This window comes from Cynoglossus semilaevis, chromosome W (genome assembly GCF_000523025.1).
Source record: "Cynoglossus semilaevis isolate Cse_v1.0 chromosome W, Cse_v1.0, whole genome shotgun sequence".
In the NCBI taxonomy this organism is placed as follows: domain Eukaryota; kingdom Metazoa; phylum Chordata; class Actinopteri; order Pleuronectiformes; family Cynoglossidae; genus Cynoglossus; species Cynoglossus semilaevis.
In genome coordinates this window covers 3968698-3979274 of record NC_024327.1, presented here as the reverse complement: position 1 = coordinate 3979274, position 10577 = coordinate 3968698, and the positions used below count along the sequence as shown (strand labels likewise).

At 42.3% G+C, this 10577-nt stretch overlaps 1 protein-coding gene across 1 annotated transcript in view; it reads left to right on the top strand.

Moving 5' to 3' along the window:
* LOC103396985 (probable E3 ubiquitin-protein ligase HECTD4) overlaps positions 1–10577 on the top strand; it is a 65436-nt gene that overhangs the window by 22427 nt on the left and 32432 nt on the right. Inside the window, 11 exon segments of the mRNA XM_025052920.1 lie at positions 627–730; positions 970–1168; positions 1316–1435; positions 1528–1632; positions 1741–1904; positions 2338–2583; positions 2693–2885; positions 3327–3431; positions 9693–9781; positions 9896–10068; positions 10198–10330. Coding sequence (XP_024908688.1) covers positions 627–730; positions 970–1168; positions 1316–1435; positions 1528–1632; positions 1741–1904; positions 2338–2583; positions 2693–2885; positions 3327–3431; positions 9693–9781; positions 9896–10068; positions 10198–10330 — 1631 coding nt within the window.

The following is a 10577-nucleotide window of genomic DNA, read 5'->3' as shown; positions in this document are numbered from 1 at the left end:
CACAGTGGAAACTGACAGCTGAAATCTCTGAGCTAGCTTTTTGTATCCTTCCCCTAAACCATGATGTTAAACAATCTTTGTTTTTAGGTCATTTGACAGTTGTTTTGAGGCTCCCGTGTTGCCAGTCTTCAGAGAAGATGCAACGTGGAGAACAATTTGCAACTGGCCACCTTAAATACCCTTTCTCATGATTGGCTTCACCTGTGTATGTAGGTCAAGGGTCAATGAGCTTCCCAAACAATTTTTGCCTTCCAATAATTAGTGCTAAAGGTATTCAAATCAATAAAACAACAAGGGTGCCCAAATGTATGCACCTGCCTATTTTTGTTTAAGTAATTATTGCCCACTTTCTGTAAATCCTATAAACTTCATTTCACTTCTTAAATATCACTGTGTTTGTTTGCTATATGATATATTTAATTAAAATTGCTGTTGCGAACAACCAATCATACATAAAGGAATACATAAAGGAAAATCTTGAAAATGATCAGGGGTGCCCAAACTTTTTCATACCATTGTATGTATATGTATGTATGTATGTATATGTATGTATATGTATGTATATGTATGTATGTATATATGTATATATACACACATATATATATATATCCTATTTTTTCTCCTAGACTGCTCTCTTACTGAAGACTCAGTCTCCAATTTTCTCTGAAAACCCTCCTCTTACAAGTGGTGCTGTAGGGCAGGGAATGAAGACGTGTACAGCTGATGAAAAGTAAGTGTTTGGTGGTAATAATATTACCTTTACCAAGAAGCTTATGTTCCCACAGTAAAGTTCCCACAGTATTTGAGAAGCAAATTTTCTGATTATATAAGTTATGACGAAAGGAGAAGTTTATTTAATTCACACCTGAATACAGATCTAAAATTGTTTTTATACTTTGTAAAACCTTTTCAGTTGTTTGTCTGCTTTGTTGTTTTCACTTTTTTCATACATCTGGTCCTGGTCCTTAGGATCCTTGATGAGCGTGAGGAATCAGGTTTTCTCACAGGACTGAAGATTCCGGCCCCATGGGCTGCTGGGAAAACTGTGGAGACAGTGCACCCTGTCAGAGACAATTACAAATTTAAGGAGACAGTGCACATACCAGGAGCTCGGTGCCTCTACCTTCGATTCGACTCACACTGCTCGTCTCAGTACGACTACGACAAGGTAATTACTTGCAATAAAACAGCCAAAATATTATGATACTAAAGCTGCCTCTTTGGCTATTTCATTTTATTTCTAGTTTCACATATTTGTTAAAATTTGTTAGTGGATTATGTGAGTTTTAAATGCAAACATATTCTGTGCTTTTAGTTGGTCATCTATGCTGGTCCCAATACTAACAGTCGTAAAGTAACAGAGTATGGTGGAAACACTCTGGGATATGGCAGCCGCAGTGTCTTAGGAACTGGATGGCCCAAAGACTTGGTCAAGGTACTGTTCTATGTTTGGTCCAATAATGTGCAATTACGACAAAGAGCTTACGCAGTCTTTTAAACCGTATTTATGTCTGTCTCCTGCTTTAGGTTGAAGGAGACACTGTGACCTTTTCTTTTGAGATGAGGAGCGGACGTGAACACAACACTCCTGATAAAGCCATGTGGGGGTTTGCCTGCACTGTCAGAGCTCAGGTAAATAAAAGAGGTTGGATTTGAACAACAGCATTGCTTAATCACACTGAGTGTTCAAAAACATAGAGAGCACTATTTCATGAAGAGGGCATGTTATTGCTTGTTAAGGAGTCATCTGAGGACGTCTCTGGAGGCCTCCCCTTCCTGGCAGACCTGGCTTTGGGTCTGTCCGTGTTGGCCTGTTCAATGCTGCGTATTCTGTACAACGGACCAGAGGTGACCAGAGAGGAAGAGGCATGTCATGATCTGCTCTGCTCCAAGCTATTGCAAAGGTGACAAAGCACAAATGGGTGTTCACTGTTCATAATAATGTCAGTGCTCGGGCCATTTCCAGGCACCTTTTCCAGGTGTATCCTGGCTGGCTAGTTACTACCATTATATAGTGGGAGGGTGATTCAGGTTAAAGCGTTGATGCACTTTCCTGCATTGACTGATCTGAATTTGAAGGAAAAAAAAACATTCACACAGTTGTCATTACTGGTATTTAATTCAATCCAGGGGCTCATGATCAGCTCAGGGCCCTCAGCACTTTCTTGGTTTGCTTGCTTGTTGCATTCTAGGAATTGTCCCTAGAGCCTTTTGACCTGACCTTTGTACTTTGAATTTTTATACAAACATCAGTTTTTCTAAATTGATGTTTGTGTTAGAATGGACAGTACACCGGGACAAGATCTGTTTCAGACCAATGCTTCATCTTATCATTAGGTGCCAGTGGCAGGTGGAAGCCAACGGTGCCATCTCTCCTGCCCTCACTCCCAGCTCCTCACCTCTGCCCCTCACCATTGAGGAGGATGGAGAGTTTATCTACCCCTCAGATGTGCTCATCCCACCCCCAGGCCTAATGCCAGGGAGCTACTTTGACTTACCTCATATCCGTCTACTCCCGGGAATTATGGGTAGGCTAAGAGAGGTGTCTGGGCGGGCACGACCACAGTTTCGCCCCAGTATCAAGTAAGATGATCATATCAGTAGACTATGTAATTAAATTAATGATTGTGATTTGCTTGTGTTAAGTGCAGTGTCTAACAATTTAAATATTGTACTGCTTTTTCTCTGTCAGGGAGGTGATCAGACCAGATGTGATGGAGGAAGTGATTGTGTCTTGTGTGATCAAACATTTAAACCTGGTAGATGCTCTTCAGTCCCTTGTCAACTACCAGTACCGTGAGGATTACACTGAGGAGTACGACCTGGTCTGTAAGATTATGGCTGAGACCTTCAAAAAGATCAATGCCATGGAGCGTCAGCTGCAGGTGAAGACAAACTGCCAACCAAGTTCACATTTTTCACCAGTCAACATTATTTTCTAATGAATAGGACCTGAGAGTAATTATTTCAACTATGCGAAATTAGGAGTGAGTTATGAATTAAGAAAAAAATAGCAGCCTTATTCTTCCAAAGATCTTTGTTTTTGCATCTTTTGCATCTGGTCTCCCCCTTGTGGAATTTGCAGTGATATTTTTCCCTTTTCGTTCGGGGTGTTGGTACGGTGCAGTGTGATTTGGGTGGCAACTGCTGCCCCTGCGACCCGGTAACGGATGAAAATGGATGGACAGATGGATTTTTCCCTTTTCTTCCCTCACATGCAAAGAAGTGTAGCAAAGTTAAAAAACTATAAATGATGTCACTATACTGACCAGAAGCAGCGAGTGAGGAATGTATCAGTATTTTTTTTGTGTTAATTTTTCTTTTAGAGTGTAGCAGAACTGGAACAAAAGTGGCAGAATGAGGTGGAGGAGGCCCAGCAGGGAAAACTAGAGAACAACTCTCCTTTCTTTCATGACTACCATTTTTTTGAGGTATTTTTCACCATTACACACACATATAAATCAAAATGTATTTTGCTGGAGGTTGCAGGCCACCACATTCTCTGTAATTTAATGGGAAACACTGCAGTATGTTCTTGTATGTCCAAGTTAGGTCGCTGCTAGGAACCAAACTCGATTGCAGGGCCCCTGTGTAGCCTCTTTGATCTGATATCAAAGCCCAAATGCTCAACTTAACTTTAAATATGCCTTTATTGCCTCAGAAACAGGGAGAAAAGAAGGTATTGGATTGATTGGTATACTCCAAGTTGCTTCTTCTTCTTCTTTTTCCTTCGGCTTTGTCCCTTTTTCAGGGGTTGCCACAACAAATCATTGATTTCCATCTCTCCCTGTTCTCTGTATCTTCTACTCTGACTCCAACTATCTGCATGTCCTCCCACACTGTATCCATATATCTCCTCTTTGGCCTTCCTCTCTTTCTCCTAACTGGTAGCTCCATCTCTAACATTCTTCTACCAATGTATCCACTGTCCCTCCTCTGCACATGTCCAAACCATCTCAATCTGGCTTCTCTAGCTTTTTCTCCAAACCTTCCTGTCTGTGTTGTCCCTCTAATGACCTCATTCCTGATCCTGTTCTTCTTGTCACTCCTAAAGAGAATCTTAGCATCTTTAACTCTGCCACCTCCAGCTCCGCCTCCTGTCTTCTGCCTATTGCTACTGTCTCTAAACCATACATCATGGCTGGTCTCACCACCGTCCTGTAAACCTTTCCCTTCACCTTAGCTGACACTCTTCTGTCACAGATCACTCCTGACACTTTGCTCCAGCTGTTCCATCCTGCCTGTACTCTATTCTTCACCTCTCTTCCACAGTCTCCGCTGCTCTGAACAGTTGATCCTAAGTACCTAAACTCCTGCACCTTCACCACCTCTGCTCCTTGTAGCCTCACTATTTCACTGTTCTGCCTTTCGTTTACACACATGTACTCTGTCTTGCTGCGACTGACCTTCATTCCTCTTCTTTCTAGTGCAAACCTCCACCTCTCTAGGTTCTCTTCTAGCTGCTGCCTACTCTCACTACAGATCACAATGTCATCTGCAAACATCATAGTCCATGGGGACTCCTGTCTGACCTCATCTGTCAATCTGTCCATCACCACAGCAAACAAGAAGGGGCTCAGGGCCGATCCTTGATGTAGTCCCACCTCCACTTTGAAGTCTTCTGTCCTCCCAACAGCGCACCTCACTACTGTTGTACTATTCTCATACATGTCCTGCACCAAACTAACATACTTCTCTGCCACTCCTGACTTCCTCATACAAAACCACAATTCCTCCCTTGGCACTTTGTCATATGCCTTTTCTAGATCTACAAATACACAATGCAGCTCCTTCTGACCTTCCCTGTACTTCTCCATCAACATCCTCAAGGCAAATATTGCATCTGTGGTACTCTTCCTAGGCATGAAACCATACTGTTGTTCACAAATCTCCACTTCCTGCCTCAACCTAGCTTCAACTACTCTTTCCTAAATCTTCATTGTATGGCTCATCAACTTTATCCCTCTGTAGTTGTTACAACTCTGTGCATCACCCTTCTTATGAATTGGCACCAGAACACTTTTTCTCCACTCATCAGGCATCTTGCCAGTCTCTAAAATTCTGTTAAACAAACCAGTCAGGAAATTTACTGCCACTTCTCCTAAACACTTCCATACTTCCACTGGTATGTCATCAGGACCAACTGACTTTCCACTCTTCATCCTCTTCAGGGCTTTTCTAACTTCATCCTTTCTAACCTGATCTACCTTCTTCCTACTAGTCTCTGGCTCCTCGTTTCTACTTTCCCTTTCATTTTCCTCATTTAACAACTCCTCAAAGTATTCCTTCCATCTTCTCAGCACACTTTCCTCACTTGTGATCACATTCCCCTCTCTGTCCTTAATCAACCTCACCTGCTGCACATCCTTCCCAGCTTGATTTCTCTGTCTCGCCAATCTATACAACTCCTTTTCTCCTTCCTTTGTTTCCAAACTCTCATACAACTCCTCATATGCCTTTTGTTTGGCCTTGGCCACTTCCCTCTTCACCTCCCTTGTCCTCTCTTTGTACTCCAGTCTGTTCTCTTCTGTTCTGTCACTGTCCCATCTCTTCTTCGCTAATCTCTTTCTCTGCACACTCTCCTGGATCTCCTCATTCCACCACCAGGTCTCTTTGTCCTCCTTTCTCTGCCCAGAGGACATACCTAGCACCTTCCTACCTGTCTCCCTCATCACTGCAGCTGTAGTCTCCCAATCATCTGGGAATATCTCAACACTACCCAGAACTGCCCTTACTTCCTTCCTGAAGTCTTCACAACATGTCTCTTTCCTTAGTTTCCACCACTTGATCTTCTGCTCTGTCTTCCGATGGTAAATCTTTTAAATTAAAATTACTAAAAACTAACAGCCTTCACTTTGACTAGTTCCACATTATGTTAGACAAAAAATGTGCACAGCATGTAGGCTGCAGAAAAACAGTCAGACTAGCATAAAAAAAAAGAAATAAAATAACAACGGCATCACTTTGTTCGTTATGACACAGAGGTTGCTTATATTTTAAATATAAAAAGTGAGTATTTTTAAGGCTATTATTCTTCAGTTTTCTCTAAAAACATATTGTTCCGTTTGAAAATGTAGGTTAAATTCAATGGATAAATAACCTGGTCGATGACACCCGAGACTGTCTGAAGTTCTACAAGAAGCATTTAATCTGTAGTCATAACACAGCTGCCTGAAGAGCTTTGGTCAGTCTCAAAGTAGTATTTGTTCATGAGTTATTTGCACTGATTAGTGTTGCTTTAAAACTAAAGGTGGAAATGAAAAGATTCAGTCGAACACAAAAACAGCTGAACACACTAGTTCTTCTTTTTCTTTCGGCTTTGTCCCTTTTTCAGGGGTTGCCACAGCAAATCATTGATTTCCATCTCTCCCTGTTCTCTGTATCTTCTACTCTGACTCCAACTACCTGCATGTCCTCCCTCACTGCATCCATATATCTCCTCTTTGGCCTTCCTCTCTTTCTCCTACCTGGTAGCTCCATCTCTAACATTCTTCTACCAATGTATCCACTGTCCCTCCTCTGCACATGTCCAAACCATCTCAATCTGGCTTCTCTAGCTTTTTCTCCAAACCTTCCTGTCTGTGTTGTCCCTCTAATGACCTCATTCCTGACCCTGTCCATTCTTGTCACTCCTAAAGAGAATCTTAGCATCTTTAACTCTGCCACCTCCAGCTCCTCCTCCTGTCTTCTGCCTATTGCTACTGTCTCTAAACCATACATCATGGCTGGTCTCACCACTGTCCTGTAAACCTTTCCCTTCACCTTAGCTGACACTCTTCTGCCACCGATCACTCCTGACACTTTTCTCCAGCTGTTCCATCCTGCCTGTACTCTATTCTTCACCTCTCTTCCACAGTCTCCGCTGCTCTGAACAGTTGATCCTAAGTACCTAAACTCCTGCACCTTCACCACCTCTGCTCCTTGTAGCCTCACTATTTCACTGTTCTGCCTTTCGTTTACACACATGTACTCTGTCTTGCTGCGACTGACCTTCATTCCTCTTCTTTCTAGTGCAAACCTCCACCTCTCTAGGTTCTCTTCTAGCTGCTGCCTACTCTCACTACAGATCACAATGTCATCTGCAAACATCATAGTCCATGGGGACTCCTGTCTGACCTCATCTGTCAATCTGTCCATCACCACAGCAAACAAGAAGGGGCTCAGGGCCGATCCTTGATGTAGTCCCACCTCCACTTTGAAGTCTTCTGTCCTCCCAACAGCGCACCTCACTACTGTTGTACTATTCTCATACATGTCCTGCACCAAACTAACATACTTCTCTGCCACTCCTGACTTCCTCATACAAAACCACAATTCCTCCCTTGGCACTTTGTCATATGCCTTTTCTAGATCTACAAATACACAATGCAGCTCCTTCTGACCTTCCCTGTACTTCTCCATCAACATCCTCAAGGCAAATATTGCATCTGTGGTACTCTTCCTAGGCATGAAACCATACTGTTGTTCACAAATCTCCACTTCCTGCCTCAACCTAGCTTCAACTACTCGTTCCCAAATCTTCATTGTATGGCTCATCAACTTTATCCCTCTGTAGTTGTTACAACTCTGTGCATCACCCTTCTTATGAATTGGCACCAGAACACTTTTTCTCCACTCATCAGGCATCTTGCCAGTCTCTAAAATTCTGTTAAACAAACCAGTCAGGAAATTTACTGCCACTTCTCCTAAACACTTCCATACTTCCACTGGTATGTCATCAGGACCAACTGACTTTCCACTCTTCATCCTCTTCAGGGCTTTTCTAACTTCATCCTTTCTAACCTGATCTACCTTCTTCCTACTAGTCTCTGGCTCCTCGTTTCTACTTTCCCTTTCATTTTCCTCATTTAACAACTCCTCAAAGTATTCCTTCCATCTTCTCAGCACACTTTCCTCACTTGTGATCACATTCCCCTCTCTGTCCTTAATCAACCTCACCTGCTGCACATCCTTCCCAGCTTGATTTCTCTGTCTCGCCAATCTATACAACTCCTTTTCTCCTTCCTTTGTTTCCAAACTCTCATACAACTCCTCATATGCCTTTTGTTTGGCCTTGGCCACTTCCCTCTTCACCTCCCTTGTCCTCTCTTTGTACTCCAGTCTGTTCTCTTCTGTTCTGTCACTGTCCCATCTCTTCTTCGCTAATCTCTTTCTCTGCACACTCTCCTGGATCTCCTCATTCCACCACCAGGTCTCTTTGTCCTCCTTTCTCTGCCCAGAGGACATACCTAGCACCTTCCTACCTGTCTCCCTCATCACTGCAGCTGTAGTCTCCCAATCATCTGGGAATATCTCAACACTACCCAGAACTGCCCTTACTTCCTTCCTGAAGTCTTCACAACATGTCTCTTTCCTTAGTTTCCACCACTTGATCTTCTGCTCTGTCTTCACTCTCTTCCTTTTTGTCACCTCCATCGTCATTTTACACACTACCATCCGATGTTGTTTGGCTACACTCTCACCTGCCACCACCTTACAGTCTCTAATCTCCCTCAGATTACATCTTCTACATAGAATATAATCTATCTGTGTGGACCTGCCTCCACTCTTGTAAGTCACCCTATGTTCCTCTTTCTTTTGGAAATATGTGTTTACCACAGCCATTTCCATTCTCTTTGCAAAATCTACCACTGCCTGTCCTTCTACGTTTCTCTCCCTAACACCAAACCTGCCTATCACTTCCTCATCTCCTCTGTTCCCTTCCCCTACATGACCATTTAGGTCTGCTCCAATCACCACTCTCTCTCTCCTGGGGATACTCTCTACCATCCAATCTAGCTCCTTCCAGAACTTCTCCTTTTCTTCCAACTCACAGCCCACCTGTGGGGCATAACCACTAACAACATTAATCATCTCTCCTTCTACTTCTACCTTCACACACATCAACCTGTCTGACTCTCTTTTCACCTCTACCACATTTCTTACATATTCTTCCTTTAGGATCACCCCTACTCCATTTCTCTTCCCATCTGAACCATGATAAAACAGTTTGTAGCCTCCTCCAATGTTTCTAGCCTTACTGCCCTTCCACCTGGTCTCCTGCACACACAAAATGTCTACTCTTCTTCTCTCCATCACATCAGCTATTTTTCTACTTTTCCCTGTCATTGTACCTACATTCAGCGTTCCAAACTTCAGACCAACACTTCTATTCTTCATCTTTTCTCTTTTTCTCCTAACCAAATGCCCTCCTCTTCTTCTCTGTCTTTGACCAACAGTAGTCCAATTTCCATCAGTGCCCTGTAGGTCAACAGCACTGTTGGTGGTTGTTGTTAACCCGGGCCTCGACCGATCCGGTATGGAAATTGTTTTAGTGATTTGCATATTTGATTTGGCTAAAGGTTTTACGCCGGATGCCCTTCCTGACGCAACCCTCACCATTTATCCGGGCTTGGGACCGGCACTATAAAACACTGATTCGTCTACCCTAGTGGCTGGTTTGTATACTCCAAGTTACAGTAGCGGTATATGAAAAAGTTATTTGGAGCCATTCTTAATTATAACCCTGTATGACAATATGATTCGATATTAATGTGTTATGATATATTCTACAAAAGTAGAATTCTATTGAATATACCTTCACATGAACTAATTTTGACATTCTATCAAATGTGATAAAACATTTCACATGCTAACTTAAATCGTATTTTAGAACCCTCTGATTAATCAACTTGTTTTTGATTTCTTTACAGAACAAAGTCAAAGAGCTGGAACTTCTCTGTTCTCTAAAGGAGATCCCACTTGATTTTAGTGACTTAGAAAACGTTGTTCTTGCACTAAGGTATTGTATTAAAGTAATTCAACCACCTTCAAATAAACTTGAGACAATTTCTGATGTACACAGAGTTAGTTTTTAGAACATCAGTGATGTAACATTATGCATCTACACTAACAGGGAGAAGTTCTTCCAGGAAGTGAACAGCGCTCATGTCAGAAGCAGCATGGTGCTTGCCAAAACTAAAGCTCTGGTGAAAAGTTTGATGAACCGAACTGAGCTGCTGCTCCACGTTACCATTGCTCCACACTGCAGAAGCCTGAGTAGTACATCTGCTGGAACTTCAGGACAGGGTATATGCCTACTGTACATACATTTTTGTGTTGTTATAGTATATGTCTATTAGTCCTTTAAAGTGGTCATGGTCATCACTAAGGTAAGGAGCCGGTGTTTGAGCGTTTTTTTTTTTTTTTGTTCATCAGCTTCCAAGTCTGTGTCGCAGTCAAAGACTGTGAATCCATTGGTGAAGCAGCCAGTTTTCTTGCGCAGCATGTCTGCACCTGACCTGGAGATGATTGCTAACCAAGATTTAGAGTTTACGCATGCTCCACAAAGGTCAGTTGTTAAATATACACAAATCTGTCAAAATGCAATGACTATATACAGTGGTATAAAAAAGTTTGGGCACCCCTGATCATTTTCAAGATTTTCCTTTATGTATCATTGGTTGTTCGGAACAGCAATTTCAATTAAATATATCATATAGCAAACAAACACAGTGATATTTAAGAAGTGAAATGAAGTTTATAGGATTTACAGAAAGTGTGCAATAATTACTTAAACAAAAGTAGGCAGGTGCATA